This window comes from Phalangium opilio, unplaced genomic scaffold, assembly GCF_054372755.1.
Source record: "Phalangium opilio isolate 3A_F unplaced genomic scaffold, DU_Popi_V2 ptg000217l_1, whole genome shotgun sequence".
Taxonomy (NCBI): Eukaryota; Metazoa; Arthropoda; class Arachnida; order Opiliones; family Phalangiidae; genus Phalangium; species Phalangium opilio.
Genome location: NW_028324218.1, coordinates 7,623,233 through 7,641,174, shown reverse-complemented (window position 1 = coordinate 7,641,174; position 17,942 = coordinate 7,623,233). Strand labels below are relative to the sequence as shown.

The 17,942-nt window shown below is 36.3% G+C and overlaps 4 protein-coding genes and 1 long non-coding RNA gene across 5 annotated transcripts; all 5 read right to left on the bottom strand.

Moving 5' to 3' along the window:
• Positions 1-594: 594 nt before the first annotated feature.
• Positions 595-3,017, bottom strand: LOC149616028 (gamma-aminobutyric acid receptor subunit alpha-6-like). The gene is made up of 4 exons (XM_089856134.1): positions 2,983-3,017; positions 1,266-1,339; positions 1,045-1,112; positions 595-982 (listed from the first exon to the last, which is right to left on the bottom strand). Exons 1-4 carry the CDS (start codon positions 3,015-3,017, stop codon positions 752-754), a joined length of 408 nt encoding a protein of 135 aa, XP_089712260.1. The 3' UTR covers positions 595-751.
• Positions 3,018-3,030: 13 nt separating this feature from the next.
• Positions 3,031-6,178, bottom strand: LOC149616027 (glutamate-gated chloride channel alpha-like). The gene is made up of 7 exons (XM_089856133.1): positions 5,787-6,178; positions 5,614-5,687; positions 5,445-5,512; positions 4,761-4,987; positions 4,614-4,696; positions 4,416-4,556; positions 3,031-4,154 (listed from the first exon to the last, which is right to left on the bottom strand). Exons 1-7 carry the CDS (start codon positions 5,873-5,875, stop codon positions 3,565-3,567), a joined length of 1,272 nt encoding a protein of 423 aa, XP_089712259.1. The 5' UTR covers positions 5,876-6,178; the 3' UTR covers positions 3,031-3,564.
• Positions 6,179-7,684: 1,506 nt separating this feature from the next.
• Positions 7,685-10,020, bottom strand: LOC149616026 (glutamate-gated chloride channel alpha-like). The gene is made up of 7 exons (XM_089856131.1): positions 9,917-10,020; positions 9,733-9,806; positions 9,563-9,630; positions 9,268-9,494; positions 8,583-8,665; positions 8,366-8,521; positions 7,685-8,301 (listed from the first exon to the last, which is right to left on the bottom strand). The coding sequence occupies exons 1-7, from the start codon at positions 10,003-10,005 to the stop codon at positions 7,685-7,687; spliced, it is 1,314 nt and encodes a 437-aa protein (XP_089712257.1). The 5' UTR covers positions 10,006-10,020.
• A 1,073-nt stretch (positions 10,021-11,093) lies between these two features.
• LOC149616025 (uncharacterized) lies at positions 11,094-12,454 on the bottom strand. Its single transcript, XR_016375981.1, has 3 exons — positions 11,599-12,454; positions 11,276-11,524; positions 11,094-11,210 (listed from the first exon to the last, which is right to left on the bottom strand). It is a non-coding gene; the product is annotated as an uncharacterized LOC149616025 (long non-coding RNA).
• A 1,461-nt stretch (positions 12,455-13,915) lies between these two features.
• LOC149616024 (gamma-aminobutyric acid receptor subunit rho-2-like) lies at positions 13,916-16,781 on the bottom strand. Its single transcript, XM_089856130.1, has 7 exons — positions 16,690-16,781; positions 16,548-16,621; positions 16,374-16,441; positions 16,067-16,293; positions 15,758-15,840; positions 15,552-15,698; positions 13,916-14,518 (listed from the first exon to the last, which is right to left on the bottom strand). Exons 1-7 carry the CDS (start codon positions 16,776-16,778, stop codon positions 13,980-13,982), a joined length of 1,227 nt encoding a protein of 408 aa, XP_089712256.1. The 5' UTR covers positions 16,779-16,781; the 3' UTR covers positions 13,916-13,979.
• Between the last annotated feature and the right edge of the window lie 1,161 nt (positions 16,782-17,942).

The window sequence follows — 17,942 nt, the reverse complement described above, 5'->3', positions numbered from 1 at the left end:
AGTAATATAAAACTGTAATGGATCAATTTTGTAACTGTATGTAATGGCATCGCTATCAGTTTTCCCTCGCCAATGCAAAAGTACCAATTCGTCTGGATTATTCACTGTGAATTCAAATAATAATTACAAATACGTATGATTTTACCATTCAAAGCAATAACTTACTGAGCGCTATTTTAAAATGGCAATACTGAGTGTCCATTGGATACAGTTTAAAATACATTGGGCATGACACACGCATTATCAATCTTTGAAAAAACAATCACAGTAATAAACCTACTACCAGAAGTAATATAAGGGACTAGAAGTAAAGAGCTCTAGCATTGGTAATAGATCCTGGCACTAGTGAACAAATTTGAGGATTTTATGCCGCTTCCATCGCGCCTGCACTAGAGAGAAAAAAATTGGTCGAGTTCCAAAAGAAATTTCCTACCCCTTCCCCACAACCTAAAGCCGTGGAACACGGACGCGGGTGCTTGAATCTAGTTCGTCCGTCTACCGCCGCGAGCCTCTCACGTTTTGGAGGGAAAATTCAGAAACCGCTACCAGAGGGCTAACCGCTGGTGTGTTATCAATAATATTCACTTTCGCCAAGTGAAGAATTTGGTTACCTCGATACTTCTAGTCTGGAAGCTTGTAAGGGTAATAGGTACTAAACAAACTACAATAAGAATCAGGTTGGTTTGAAAATGGAACTTCACACTGATTCCGTTTGTAGGTCAATGGGTCTAAATGCATTGGAAGCTAAATATCACCTTTCAACGCGGTAAAGTTCACCATTGGGCAATATTTTAAATCCTTTATTGGGAACAGTATCCTGAAACGAAATTATCTCTTTGGAGTTTGAAAATATTATGTCCGGTTGCCAAATGCATTTCGCTAGATTAGGTGGTAACAAAATAGGAATGGAATGGTTTTTGCGAACGAGTTCCAAGTTTTCGTTAGTCCAAGTGGCAAGTACGTAAGCGTGTAGCCGATATTCCTAACAAAATACAACAATAAATAAACACTTTATTAATATTTGAAAGTGATCTTCATGATTACCATTGAATCTTCAGTAATTTGATCAATGTCCAATACCGCAACTGTGACGTATACATTTGACTGCTTATCTATGGAAGACAGTAATTGAAATCTTTGAGAGCATGAATTAATTAATAAGGCCTTTAGTTTGTTTCGAAGAGGAGACCGATGTAAGCAATTAATTCAAAAGTAATTAAAAAGGAAAACTCTATAAAAATAATAGTTTTGAAGTAAAACTCAACTGCCAAGCGTTGGATTGGTCTTATGATAACAGTCAGTCAAATCTTCATCTCGGATAATATTATCTGGAGTAAAACTGTAAAGACAAGAATATTTAATTAAAATAATATTTAATGTGAATTACACTATCTTCATAAGTTCACAAGATATGTTCCATAAGTATGACACTACATATGCTTCGTAATGCTAGAGACTTACTGAGAGCTAGTTCGAGAACGACAAGCGAGAATTGACTACACGCGATTTTGCAGTCCATCTTAATCCTGTTTAGTCTGTACTAAGCCCTTGACAGCGCATTACTATACGTCGCTTTACAACTCGAATCTATGACCTACGTCACTTCATGACAAGCTCCAGTTTATAACCAGTGACAAACTTATGGAACATACCTTATAAACTTATGTATTTTAAAGAATATCGTTAGGTATGGGATAAAGAACAAGTACATGTTTTAAAATCTAAAAACACTGCATACATACTTTAGAGTCAACTTATGCGTAAATGCATATATTCCACGGAACAGTACATAGACGAATAAAAAAGCACAGCGATACTTCATGGTAAACACTAAGCAACCTCGACTTTTCCGCTCGAGGTTGGTGATGTTCCACATATAAATTACATTATCTATAGGTTTAAATATTTAATATGTGTTATTAAATAAATAACCTTGCCAAACCTCATAACTTATTAACCTCGGAAAAACTGTATCTTTTCTCACAGTTACAGGACTGTTACGTCGCCTGATTTTTAGTTTTACTTCTATTGAAGACTACTTTTATTCCTACGAGGTTTATGTTACGTATTAATCCGCGTTAGTGTTTTATATTTTCTCAACATAGGCTGAACAAAATACACGTTTTCAACACGTCGATAGAAAAGACATTAAAGTTAATCCCTTGGGTATTTTCGTGCCGCGTTTCCAAAAAGCTAATCGATTTCATATATTTGTCGAGTTGTCCCACTAACGACTCAAAACAAAAGTTCGCAAAAGTATATACATATACAAACAATGAAAATCGTTAATACGACAATACAGTTAGGTTTATTCAGTACTTAGTAAAGGAACACGATTTAAGTTTATCAGCACTTTAATTTTATTTTAAACATTTTCATGAATTAAAACCAAATATAATCAGAACTTAAGTGTGTGGTTGTTTGCCTATTTTTCTTTTGTGCTTGAATACATTAATGCTTTATTTATAATATTTAGAAGTTGAATAAAACAGTCAAACAACCAATCGTTATTGTCGAATAAATCAATAATCAACAATACAATTTTATCTACGCTATAGAAAAGTGGTTGTCTAACCATTTCATTTTCCATTTAACTCGCATCGACCGGCAGCAGAAGGAGAGTTATAAGCGAATTCTCTGCATTAGAATTAGAAACTTTATCCGTTTCAAAACAGAAACATTAACAATAAAATGACTCTTTAAGAATGAACTTACTGCACGATATAAAGTTCGCTCAAAGCCTCATTTAGAAAAATATATATTCCGTCAAATTCTACTTATAACAAGTATATACCGGTATAGCATACACATTATTATAAATATGATCATAAGTTTATATAAATATGTTCCATAAGTACGACACTACCTAGACTTCGAAAATGCTTGAGATTTACTGAGAGCTAGTTCGAAGGAGAACTCCGTTAATTTGCTGTCCATCCATCTTCCTATTTAGTCTGTACTAAGCTTTTGACAGCGCCTCACCTTGCGTCGCTTTGCATGAATCTAAGACGTTTCATTTACAAGCTCTCGGTAATCAGTGACGAACTTATGGAACATACCTTATAAATTTATTATATTATTAAGTATTAAGTATTAAATAATTTCATTGAATTTCGTTCAAATAATTTGAAAAAAAGCAAAGGGAACTTTCAGAAATATTAAACCTCAAAATTTTGACCCTTCATGTCATACCAAGAAGCGATACCTAGTTTACAAGGGGAAGGTATAAATTCGCCACATTTCTAACTCTATCTCCAGTCCAAACGTAGGTCCGGAGTTAATCCCCGCCTCTAAATTACAACCAGTATCTCATTGGTTCTTGAAAGCTCACGTCAGCGCGACGCGTATGACGAAAATTACAGTCATATTTTCCGACTGAGGAGAGGCGAAATAGCCCGGCCTCCTTTGTTTTACGTCCCCCCTTGTATTTTAAAAGGTGGACTGGGACTATGGCGCGCGAAAACTTAGGCATCTTATACCTTCTCCCTAGTAAACTAGATGGCTTCTTGGTCACACTACCTTATTTCCTATATGTTAAAAATGCCTTTATTGACAAAGACTAGCCTAGGCAACATTACTACCCGAATTCGTAAAAATCTCACTAACCTTCAGGAAATACGACCAATAAATAATAGCGAAAGAAAAACTTAACAAAGGAAAGATCCACCGTGAATGCTTATCAAAAACGTTTTGGTTTCCTGGCACCATTCCACGCATTACATCTTTATCAGGTTGATTTATTTTAGCTAAAATAAAGGTGGGTTTCTCAACATTAGGCCTAACCTTTCCATCTACTTTAGGTCTTAGGTCTTTGACCCTAGAAATTCCCTTGTTAGGCCTTTGTCTGTAAGAGTACGCGATACTGTACTCAATAAAGGACGCGAAGACGATGCTTAAGCAAGCGAATAACCAAATGTCCAAGGCAGTGATGTATTGAACTGGTGGTAAAATTGTCCTAGCTTGAACCATTTGCGTCGTGATGGTCAATAAGGCAGTGACCCCTAATGACACCCGTGCAGGGGCGGCCTCAACGTCGATGTAAAAAGACAGCCATGATAAGACAACCACTAAGGTACTTGGTATGTAGAAGTTGATTATGCTACCGGTAAATCGGCGATGGAACGTGATATTGGTCCAGAGTTCAGTGTAGTTACCTGTAAAGACATGATCATCATTTCCAACTAATATAAATCCAGAAACACTATAGGTCCATAAGATATGTTTCAAAAGCTGGTCACTGGTTACAAATTGGAGCTTGTCATGCCTGGTGAGGCGCTGTCAAAGGCTTAGTACAGACTGAATACCACGTGAAGTCAATTCTCGCTTACCGTGCTCGAACTATAGCTCTCAGTAAGTCTCTAGCATTAGGATCATACATATGGAAAGTATCATATGGTAACACAATATGACAGCACCTGTATACCACGACAAAGTAACTGAGTGAGTCTTTGGTTTTTCGACGTTGAATTGCAACGGTTCTATTTTGTACACGAACTTGACGGCGGGTTTTCCATTTTTGGACCAGGCTAACTTTACGACTTCATCGGGACTCGTGACTGTGACGTAAGAGAATATTTGATGATGGGACCATATTTACAGACGAATTTACTTACGCAATGAGATCTTTATAAAACAGTGTTGAGTATCCAAAGGGTAGAGGTTAAACATCATCGGGCACTCGACTCTCAACATGTACCTGAAATAAAATAAAATTCATTTGATTTAAAAATTGTTGACAATTGTGAACTGATACAACAAACCTTTCAGTTCTGTAAAACTCTCCATTTGAAAAATATTTGTAACCGACATTAGGTAACATATCAATGTATGATGTAACTTCTTTGGTATTGGGAAACATTATATCCGGTTTCCACATACAGTTTCTTAGTTGTCTAGGTAGAAGTATGGGCCGTACATGGTTTTCAACGTTCATGTCTATTCTACTGTTTTTCCAAAGCACTTTAACGTAGCAATGCACCCTAAATTCCTTCAAGAAAATTAAGTTGTAAAAATGTTATCTAAAATATTATTTTTAACATAATTATAAGGTTTGAAATATAAGTTAATGTGAGATGTTACATAAGTATGACACTTCCTATACTTCGTAAGGCTAGAGACTTACTGAGAGCTAGTTTGAGAGTGACGCGAGAATCGACTACACTCGGTTTTGTAGCCCATCTTCCTATTTAGTCTGTACTAAGCCTTTGACAGCGCCACATCAGGTGTCTCTTTATGAGAATCTATGACGTTTCACCTAAGCCACTTCATGATAAGCTCTCAGTAACCAGTGAAAAACTTATGAAACATATCTTATGAACTTATGATATACTAAACATCCTGATATCATTGTTCAACTTATGAACATTTTCATTATTTTTTAAGTTTAAAGTTGTCTTTAAACTTTGGAAATCGTTTAGAATTTCACAATATAAATATTAACTCACCATACGGTCTTCAACTATTTGATCGATGTCCAAGATATTAATTGCCATGTTAACAATAAGCCTTTGATCTAAAAGAATAAATTTAATTATACAAATATTTATATAACTTTGAGGACATTTAAGAGTTTGAATTCAAGAATTAATGATCAATTAATAATGATGTTTTTACCTGTTCTGGTGGGGTCGCTTCTCTCATAGCAATCCAAAAGATCCTCAGCCCTTACAACTGTTTCTGAATTAATTCTGAAAATAGAATGGAAAACATTATGTGTTAAATTATAAATTTAATATGAGCTAAAATTAAAATATGAATTTACGACAGTCGAAAACCGAATAACTTACGTTATGTTCAGTTTCTGAAGTGATTCACAACGGCAAAGAATAGCCCAAAATATCCACAGAAAAGTTAACCATTTGTAATGTGCTTTCATCACGTAGGCAACTTGGAAATATTTAATCTTAGAATAGCAACACGACTTCAATATAGCTTAAGCGATACCAAACAATTGCGTGCCCTTCATTTCTCATTTCACTGAACATGAAATTCATTAACGAGGTCAGCAGAAGTTATTCATTTGTAACATTAATAACTACCAACTTTTGTTTTTCTACCTCGATTGAGTTCGGTTAGGACAGGGATAGATTTAATTTTAGAAGGCGGAATGGAGAACAGAGTAATCTGGGCGCGCGTCTAAGTCCCGGACCCCCTTCCACGGGACGGGGGAAGGGTACGAAATAAGAGGTGGTTCATAGCGACAGAGATAAAAAGGAATTACGTATTTTTCGCCGTCCCCGTCAGCAACGTCATCAAAACGTAGTTAAAGTGAGTCAATAAGATAATTTAAACTTTTCGCTACGTCTTGGAGGGAGGGGCTCTATACAGGGCTATGCGTCGGACTGAAGTAAATACTAACCGTTCTCCATTCCTACTTCTAAAATTAAATCTATCCCAGGTATCACGTTATTTAATAACTTCATGACTCTATTTACAGACTAACACGCCAATATTCAATAAGTTAGTTAATGACTTCATTTACGGACCTTAATTGTTGCTCCAAAAGCAGCAATATTAATGTAACCCTTTACTTTCGAGTCAATATCAACTTTCTCTTCCGTTTTGGAAGAGAAACTATCAAACTATAAGCCCTAGGACAGATCTATACTTGGGCATTACAGTGTTACGAAAAACAAATCAAAATGTATCACTGTAAACACAGAATTCTAGAAAATTCTGGTGTACCCAAACGTATATATATCGTGCTTGATTCAAATATATAGCTTCGTGCATACGATACGAAACGCTACGCTTTGCAAGCACGTAAATTGGTTTTGAACACTTACTTACAAACCAATCCTATCTTAGAACTCGAGTTAAATCTAAAGAAATAATGGCTCTGGTTTATAATGGCTCAGGTGTTTTTGCTATAATATCCATGGCAACCGAAGGGTCATGTTAAAAATAAACACATTAATCTGTAGCGTACCTTTGCATATTTTTTAAATAGAAATTACATGAAGTATAAGTGCTTCACATCAATAACAGCCAGGGACAGATTTAATTTTAGAAGTAGGAATGGAGAACGGTTAGTATTTACTTCATAGCTCCTCCCCCCCCCCAACACGTAAAGAAAAGTTTAAATTATCGTATTGGCTCATTTAAACTACATTTGGATGACGTTGCTGACGGGGACGGCGAAAAATACGTAATTCTTTTTTACCTCTGTCGTTATGACCCGTCTCTTCTTTCATACCCCTCCGTCCCGTGGAAGGGGGTCCGGCGCGTCCGGATTACTCTGTTCTCCATTCCTACTTCTAAAATTAAATCTATCCCTGTAACAGCGTTATACCATACAATTTGTACATTGAAACGTGTCAATTCTCCTTACTACTCTTATCAAATAATAAAACAGAAAAAAGAACTATAATCAAAGTTTAGAATTTTTAAATTTCATTGCAGTTTAAAAAGAGAAGCCACTAAACGACGTTTCCCTTTTGGACTAAGTGCAGATTAAAATATAACGTGAAATTCATTTATGTATCTAGTAATTTTGAGAAATTAACTCAGGCCGGGTTGCCAGAAAGTATGGTGTAGTATTAGAAATTTATTAGTTCGATATAATTTGATTAAAAAGGGGTAAGAGAACTATCATATCCTTAGTACATATCGACCAATAATAATGTAAAACATATTTAATTTCATTTTCAATGCCGTTCAAAATGTCCATATTGGAAAATAAGGGCTAGTCAACATTGTCACCAGAATTCGTGAAAATCTCACTGGCTCTCAGCAAATACCACCAATAAGTAATAGCAAACACACAACTAATCAAAGGAAAAAGCCACCTTGAATGTTTATCAAAAACGTTTATGCTTTCACTTTCCATTGCACGCTTCAGATCTTTTTCAGACTGATTTATTTTTGCCGAATTATCAGCGTGGTCCTCATTTTCAGGCCACACCTTTCCAATTGCTCTTATAGAAGACGGGCCCGAGTAGGGCCTGGGTTCTAGGTCTTTGACCTTAGAAATCACCGCGTTAGGCCTTTGTCTGTAAGAGTACGCGATGCTGTACTCGATAAAGGACGCGAACACGATACTTAAGCAAGCGAATAACCATATGTCCAAGGCAGTGATGTATTGAACTGGTGGTAAAATGGTTCTAGCTTGAACCATTTGCGTCGTGATGGTCAATAAGGCAGTGACCCCTAATGACACCCTTGCTGGGGCGGCCTCAACGTCGATGTAAAAGGACAGAGATGATAAGACAACCACTAAGGTACTTGGGATGTAGAAGTTAATGACGCTACCGGTAAATCGACGATGGAAGGTGATATTGGTCCAGAGTTCAGTGAAGTTACCTGTGCACAAAGATATGGGGTTTATGAAATTTCATTAAATAGATTTTCACCAAGAATGACGCACCTGTGTACCACATAAAGGTAACTGAGTGAGTCTTTGGTTTCTCGACGTTGAATTGCAACGGTTCGATATTGTACACAAATTTTACTGCTGGGTTGTTATTTTCACATGATTCTGGTACATACCAAGCTAACTTCACGTCTTCATCGGGACTTGTGACTGCCACACAAAAAATAATGAGTTCTTACTGGAACGAATTTATACAGATGAATTTACCTACGTAATGATATTTTGATGTAACAATGTTGCGTGTCCAATGGGTAGAGGTTAAACATCATCGGACACTCCACGTTCAACATGTACCTGGAGTAAACAGGGGCCGAGTAATTAAGCAAAATGTGCATAAACATACCCCCATAGGAATAGCATTACACCCAACTTTGAAGACTCATAACTCTAGTTCTACTAGAGATACGGGGATGTCCTTTGAGTATGTTATAGTCCGAGTTGCCCCCCATCCCACCATACTAAAAACTTGAGGATCGAGTAAGCAGGGGCCGAGTAATTGAGGAAAATGTTCTCACACATACCCCCCCCCCATAGGAATAGCATAACACCCAACTTTGGAAGCTCATAACTCTGGTTCTACTAGAGATACGGGGATGTCCTTTGAGTATGTTATAGTCCTATTTGCCCCCATCCAACCATACTAAAAACTTGAGGATCGAGTATACAGGGCCGAGTAATTAAGGAAACTGTTCAATAAAACACATCCTCCATAGGAATAGCATTACACCCAACTTTCGAGGCTCATGACTCTGGTTCTACTAGAGATACGGTGATGTCCTTAGAGCATGTTATAAATAACACCACCAAAGGCAAATACAAATAGCAGTAGTATGATTTCTATAGCTTCATTGCTTGACTAATCAGCTCTTTTTACATTTGCCATTAACACTACGAACCTTTCAGTTCTGTAGAACTCCCCGTCTGAAAAATACTTGTATCCGACATTAGGTAACATATCAACGAAAGATGTAATTTCTTTGGTGTTTGGGAACATTATGTCCGGTTTCCACATACAGTTGCTTAGTTGTCTAGGTACCAGAATGGGTCGCACGTGGTTTTCAACGTTCATGCCAATTCTACTGTTTTTCCAATGTACTTTAACGTAGCAATGTACTCTAAATTCCTGCAAGAAAATAAATAAAGTAGTTGAAATAGGACCTCGAACATTTTTGGTCGAAAACAAAAACACACCATACGGTCTTCAACTATTTGATCGATGTCCAAAATATTAATTGAAACATTAACATCAAGCCTTTCCTCTAAAAGAACAGATTTAAATTCACAAATATTTATCCAAATTTGGGGTAATTAGGCCTTTGGAAATTCAACAATTATTAGAAACCAGTTATTAATTATAGTACTTAATCTAGTTGGGTCACTTCTTTCATAACAATCCAAAAGATCCTCATCTCTTACAACAGTTTCTGAATTGATTCTAAAAATAACAAAATAGAAAACTGTGTTGCATTATACATATTTTTAATCTGGGTAAAAGTATTATTAAATTAATATTTAATAATGTTAATTTCAAAACAATTTACTTACGTTATGTTCAGTTTTTGAAGCGATTCACAGCGGCAAACTAGAGCATAAAATACCCATAGAGCAGTAGACCAAATACAACCCGCTTTCATCGCGTAGCAACTACCAAAAATAAATAGGATAAAAAGTGAGGGACTCTAGGGAGAGAAAGCCTTCCGCAGCGTGTGTTATGATATTTACGAAGCAAATTCTCGTTTTCTCTCTGGCGCTTTTGGCCGACCAATCAGCGCTCTCCTTTATGACGTTATCTTTCTGCAAAATAGTTCAGCGTTCGAGGATCTCTGGGATGCTCAAATATTTTTCGCCATAGATGACGAAACCTTATTTTTCCTGCTACAGAGTGCAGACGACTGAAAATCGTACTGTTGTGCTCTTAACTAAGTCGCGTTAAGTTTTTAAGTGATAACGCAAGTATTGTTTAGTTAGTAATCCATTGGTAAAAAGAGTACTGGAAGCCCGAATAGTTTCCTGAATCTTCGCGTTTAGAGTCTTGAAATTGATCCTTCAAAACGTGAAATTGTTCCCACATAGCCTTTAAAATAGGATCCAGTTTTTCATTTTTAACTAAATATTGAATTATATCATTCCTTTTTCCAGATCTGTCTGTTGTGAAGAAAGTGTCGTTTTCATACTTGTCAATAATTGACGAAACGCTTAACCCTTGGCCTTGTATGGACATTTTATTTTTTTTTTCTAAACTACCCTAACACAAAACTTAAAAAGCCGTCTCCCGAGTCCCGACTCCCGACTCCCGTCCCGGGCTTAAGAGGCTAGCGGGCGGCTAGCTTACGACTTCACGCCGCGTGAACTATATTTACACTGCGCATTCGTATCCGTTACATGCAATTTGGTCGGGGCTTGTCGCTCGGTGCCAGTATTCATACGCGAGTCCCCCAGAATACCGCGGGTGGCAGGAAATATATTTCTCCGTGGCTCAGAGGCAACGAGAATATCACGTCGCCTACGTTTTCTATAGTCCCTCACTTTCTATCCTATTTATTTTTGCAACTACTAAATATCTAATCTAGGAATGGCAATTCTCCTTTAATGTCGGTCAAGAAAACTAAAAGAACTTCGTGTAAAAATACTTCACTTCGCTGCACATGAAATCATTAAACAACTAAAGTAACATTTATCACAAGAATAAAGACCTGTTCTTTTTCAAAAGTGGATGGTAGAGGTCTTTCAAAAAATGTTTCTCTCAGTGGTTTGACCACCAACACCAGTCAGAGAAGTGGGGAAACTTTCAGTATAAGCCTACACCGCCGCATCACACGACGCAGCAAAACAACGCTTTCTAAAAATAGCCAAAGATAAATATTTTGTCTATCCTCTTGCGAAGCTACATCTCAGGATCCTAACCTCTATATTAAGCTCTAAAAGAATGTTTATTGAAGCATCTAAGTGTCGGCATAGTTCATAATATACAAAATAAACTATGTTACTGCGTCATTATCGTTAATAGATATGTGTTTCAAACAGCAACAGAATTGAAGCACGGCCTATTTCGAATAGGATTATGGGTACAGATGGAGATCTCAGTAAGCTATAATGGTTTCTATTTCAGATGAATATAATCCAGAACAAGCCACCAGTAGATACTCCACCAACCTTTGAAAAATGATAAAGAACTTAATATACAATCATTGTGCCACCATAACTTCATTTTTAATTTCTATGCGGACTTTTTTTGGGCTTGGCTTGAATGCTCTCCGTCACGCCTCATAATTCTGACGTCTTTCTAACTGCGATTTCATTGGTTGCTAGTCTACTCATATTCCTAACGCATGGGCAATAAAGTCGCGAGCCCATATGACTGAGACGTAGCAACAAGAGGTCAGGTGTGTGCTTAGTGCTCAACATGCAGGGAGATAAATTTTCGTGAACCATAATTTATAATACGTAGTGATTAGTCTGACTCCTCCCTCAAAGCCCGCCTACATAAGTTCAGATAATGGCTACGCAATGATTCTTATTAACTTATGAATTCCTGAGTTTAGTTAGATGTATATATATTCATGAGTTAATTTAAAAACTTCATGACTGTATAAATCGACCTTAGGCGTTGGAACGAAAGCGAAGTTAAACTAAAGTTGTTTGCAAAACTCATTAGTGTGCATGAAGGGGTTAATTCAAAATGGTAGGCTGACATGCAAGTATTCTGTGAAAATTATTCCCTATCTTAACTACATTATATTTTCAATGTAATCACCGTAGATATGAAAACTCAGGCCTAAAAATATTGTACAGTTAAAGGGAGAATAAAATGGTCAGACAACCATTCTTAATCGATTTATATTGACAAAATAACATCAAAATCATTATTACAACTTACCCAAAATATTTCTGTTAATTTTATATAATTTTTCAAAGTTTAAGAAGTTGATTTCTAAGCCTATAAGTCAGCTTTTTTTTATAATAATTCGAGTGACCAATTAGCGACACCTCACGTGCTACACTCCGCGATTAAAAGCTTTGAGTACTTCTTATGCTTTAAGTTGTAATTCACCGTAGCCGAATTACGAAAAACAATTGTTACCTTACTCGTTTTACAAGTATTGCGTTTCTATTTGACTAAATAATGGACATTATCGTTTTTCCTAAAAGCATTTTGTAAAATCGACCTAGACTTTGTCTAAACTAGGATTACGTTCACACGTGAATACAAAGCAACCTTTACCAAATCATACATGCAGAGAGGGTACTTAACTCGGCAACTCTCTGGCAAGTGAAACCTAAAATATGAGAGTTACCTCCACGGACAAACTGTTATAGCTAGACTGTCCATAATCACGAAATTCTCGTATTAGAGACAATAGGTAAACATGCTTTTTTACATTCTGTATTTCGAAACGACGTAACATATTAAGGGTATGTATTGGCTAGGTTTATACAGAAAACTTTGACAGTAATAACAGTCTAACCGCATAGAAAAACACAGATATATAGATCGCTGCAATGAAACGTGACAATGTAGGTCACCGCAACACGAGTGCAAATTTAGGGAAAAAATAAATGGTATCATGGGTGTTATTCCATATGTTCAGTACACAAATAAAGTAAATTAAACAACGAAATACAAAAATAATGAGTAATCATAGAGAAATGTTTTGCGTCACAAGAGCTGCTTGAAGTAATGGATATTATAAATGAGACATTTTAAAATTGCTAAATTTTAATTAAAATGTATTAATACAACCCAACGTTTATATTTGCTAAAAGAGTGTAGAAGTCAGTAAAAATATTGAGGAATGAAAAAAAGGCAACAGACGTCATTGCCCCGGCCCCGGGTGGATTATCAACGTAACTAGCGCCCCCAACATCTACATAGCCAAACAGTGTCATTTATCCTACTGAAAAGGGATTCTAAAGCAATGTTGAATAAGTTTTAAAATCTCCAACAAAAAATTATGTTCATTTCTAAAAATTATAACTTTCTGAAAAATAATATTAATAACTTTTGATAAAATGCACTTGCTTTTCACGAAAGGAAAAACCACTGAATATTTTACAACTCTGATCAGATCTACTTTTGGTAGTGTTTCATTTGAAGAAACGTCCAACGAATACGCCTTCGAATTTGCACTTTAATGTGCCAGTCACTCAGTCATTTATTGGAGGAGGGTAATTTAATTCGGGCGTAGTATAATTGGGGGCTATCTATAGCTATTTAAAAATCCCAGAATGCCCTTCGTGGCTGGGCATCATTGTGTGCTGCCAGCTCAATATTTTAGTAGCAAAGTCACTTGTAAATATTACTTCTTGATGCTACCAGATGGGACCTACAGCTTATGCTCAACCAACAACCGGGACACCACAGCTAAATTTTATGCTCATATGTGGGAAGGGCCTCGCGTGTCAGCGCTGCAGAATTTGCTATTCCGGAAGTAAACTTTCCTTGTCAAAGGTTAGCAAAACCCCATAGTATTTGTGCAACAATCCATAAATTCCAGCCATTATCAATTAAAGTCAAATAAACGTAACAAAAATACCTCTATTCTCCAGCACTTTGGTATCATAACAAGAACCTGATATGGTTACATTAAATTGAAAGGGTCTAATTATTTTAAGTAGATGAAAAAATGGCCGTTGCATTAAACATATATATCCAATAGGTGATTGTAAATGTAAGCATAATTGCAGGAAAAATCCTGCGAGACTGTTTATCAAAAACATTAGCAGACCCCTCTTTAAAAATCACTTCCTTCACGGGTGCGGCTTTTAAGTTCTCCTTACTGGCCCAAATCTTGCTACTCTTAGTGGACACCACCCTATTTCTACAGGGATATTTGAAACGGTAAGAATAAGCTACGCTATATTCAATAAACGACGCAAAAACGAGGCTTAGACAAGCGAATAACCAAACGTCCAGACTGGTTATGTATTGTACCGGTGGTAAGATACTTCTGGCTTGTACCGTTTGAGTCACAATGGTCAACAAGGCCGTCACTCCAAGTGAAACTCTGGCTGGAGCAGCCTCAACGTCGATATGAAATGATATCCACGTTAGTAAAACGACTAAGGTGCTTGGAATGTAAAAATTAACGACACTTCCGGTCATTCGTCGGTGGAAAGTGATGTTGCACCAGAGCTCAGTGTAGTTACCTGAAATGTAAAATCAAAAGTATATATGAAAACAAAAAGTGCACTTCATTAACAATTCCCTGCCTTTGGTTGTAGACGACATGTAAAGTGAGAAGCAAACTGCCCTCCGCTCAACCGCCTACAGGAACTAACCAATAAGGGAAGAGCTAACACTTTTGGTAAAATGGACAAAAGATAAACTCACGAATAAAAAAATTTAATAAATCATATTAAATCAACCCTGGGTCTCAGAAAACCTTTGTACAGTATTTAAAATTCCTGGGACGGATGTCAATCAGCTTATCCTTCCAAAAGTTTTTAATAATATTTTCATGTGAGATAGAAGGTTGAAATTCATTAATGGGTTTCTTGAGACCCAGACAATGATATGTAAAAACCCTTAATTGACCTCCACTGTATGAAGGAAATACTCAAAATTCTAAAAGCCCCATAATGTTGTTCCCATCTTGATTTGGGTCTGAATGAGTTTAACCCCCCCCCCTTTTAAAATGTTCCTATAGACCACAGTTTAAGCGAGACCAAATTAAAGACACTGATGGCGCCATCTTCGCTTAATAGTCTCTTCTAACAACCTGAACAGAATATAAGAATGGACTACTGTGTTTTGCCCTTTCTTGGTCGAGCAGGGTTACACCACGAGTGAATAATTAATTAGCTCCCTAGTTAATTATTCACTTATGGTTACACAAAGAGATAGAAATCCCAGTAGGCGATAGTGTGTTTGTGGCAACTCCACCAATAGGGGAAGCCCCTATACTCCAGATCCTAACAACTATCCTTTCGACCCATACTTATGGAGAGTATTATAAGGTTATGAAAATATCTACTTTTGCAAACCATATTTAGCTTGGAAATGATTTAATATTTCTCTTGCGTGTTTTAAACTTAAAAATATTTACTTAACAGTGGCAGCTATGATCGGTTAATTTCGGACCGAAATTATATTTCTTGCTGGTTTACTTTTCTCGAAACGTTTACCCTAGTTCTGAAATCTAACCCATTTAAAAACAGTAAAATCAATATTTAGGCTTACCCGTATACCATGAAAGAGTAACTGAGTGTGCTCTGGGTTTCTCGGCGTGGAACTGGAGTGGTTGAATTTCATAAGCGAAAAATACGCCTTCGTCCTTTTCTGACAATTTACGCCATGATATCTTAACCAGGTCATCTGGACTTGTAACTGTTATTGCAAGCATAGATGTTAAAAACATATTTTAGATGAAGATACTTAAGTCTTACGCAAGGATGTCTTTAAAAAGCATTGTTGAGTATCCATTGGATATAAATTAAACATCATGGGACACTCAACTGTCATCATAAACCTATTTTAAACAAAACACTGTTAAGCCTTGGGCAACCTTTAATTAGATTTTACCGATGGGATAGACGCTCTGGATCTCTGTGCATACCTGAGTTCAAAAGAGTTCAGCGCCTTCGGAACTCAAAGTTCAGCTTTGACAGTACATTGAGTTCAAGACATATTGTACACCTGAGTTCTCGAGTGTCTACCCCCTCGGATTTTACTACAGAATCCAATTACTTGCTTACCTTTCCATTCTGTAAAATATTCCATTTGGAAAATATTTGTAGCCCACATTGGGAACCATGTCGTGAAATGAAGTGATGTCTTTGGTATTGGGGAAAATGACATCAGGTTGCCACATGCAATTTCTGAGTTTACGTGGCACCACTATGGGACGGGTGTGGTTTTCAACTTCCATTCGAATTCGTTTGTTTTCCCAGTGCAAAGTTACGTAACAGTGAACTCGGAAGTCCTGAAAGGTTAAGGTGTACCAGCAGATATTAAACTAACGGCTACTTTAGGATTTTTAAAGAATAAAGTAAAGCAACTTACCATATGCTTTTCATTGATTTGATCAATATCCAAGATTGTTATTGTCATATGCACATTTTGAACTTCCCCTATCGAGTAATTTTAAATTTGATTAGTTTTCAAATGGGGTACTAATTAAATACCCCAAATTAAAATTAATAATAATAATATTAATAATGAAACTAATTAACACACCTCCGAGTGTTGGGTCACTTCTTTCATAACAATCAATTAGATCTTCATCCCGAACTACATTTTCGGGACCAATACTAAAAATTAAAATTATTTTAATAAAAAATTAATTATAAACAATATAAAATAAATCTTTTTCTCTTACGTTATGTTTAAAATCGGTAAACATTTTATTGATGAACTCAAAAAGGCTAACGCTAAAACGCACTTATAAACGAGATTGGAAAACAGCATTTTCTCTACTTGACCGTATAAAAACGAATGCTGGAAGACGTAAGCAAAACGTGAACTACACAAAAAGGGGAATGCTGCATTGCGTGTAAAATAAAATGTACATTTGACCCTATTAAGAGCTATATTGTGTTGATGAGAAAAAACAAGTATAGTAGAAACGCAATCTAACATGAATTGAAAAATGAATAATCTAATGCAAACAACATAATCAAAAAAAATATGTGAGGTTTAACAAGCAGCAATTAATATTACCTAATCGAATTTCTGTTAAAATAGCTAAAGAATTAAAATTTTAAGACGAAAAAATTGCATCTTCCTTTTTAATTTGAACACACTTAACTATATCACGGATAGATTTAATTTTAGAAGTAGGAATGGAGAACAGAGTAATGTGAGCGCGCGTCAAAGTCCCGGACCCCCTTCCACGGGACGGAGGTGTAGGAGTGTGAAATAAGAGGCGGGTCATAGCGACAGAGGTGAAAAGGAATTACGTATTTTTCACCGTCCCCGTCAGCAACGTCATCAAAACGTAGTTTAAGTGAGCAGCCAATAAGATAATTTAAACTTTTTGTTAGTTGTTGGAGGGAGGGACTCTATACTGGGCTATGAGTCGGACTGGAGTAAATACTAACCGTTCTCCATTCCTACTTCAAAAATTATATCTATCCCTGACTATATCTTTTTGATAAAAATTTAGTTAAATAATTTAAAATTGAATTTCATACCTAAAATAATTAAAATTAAGTAAAAAATTTACTCCGTTACAAACATTGTGAAAACCAAGGAGAAGTAAAATTTGCAACACTATTTAAGCTCAACTATCATTCACCAAAATAGGTTAGAGGTAAATACTGTTTTGCGTGGCAAGTTCCACTAAGATAAGTTTCGTAACAACATGGACTCTAAGTTTTAGAGGACCAGAATTCTCTAGCCTTAAAACAGCACATATTTTCTACCCCTGGCAAACAACAATCAGCTCAAGTGAGGGTAGATACCGTGTATGGGGTAAAAAAAACTGTCACAGTACAAGGTGACCTTCTACAAGGATATCGCCTGTTCGGAAAACAGGGGTAAAAAACCGCTTGCTTTCTTGGTCCGTGGTTACATGGTGGTTATGGATTAAATTCATATGAGTGGGTTAACTACATGCAAATCGATTTTCAG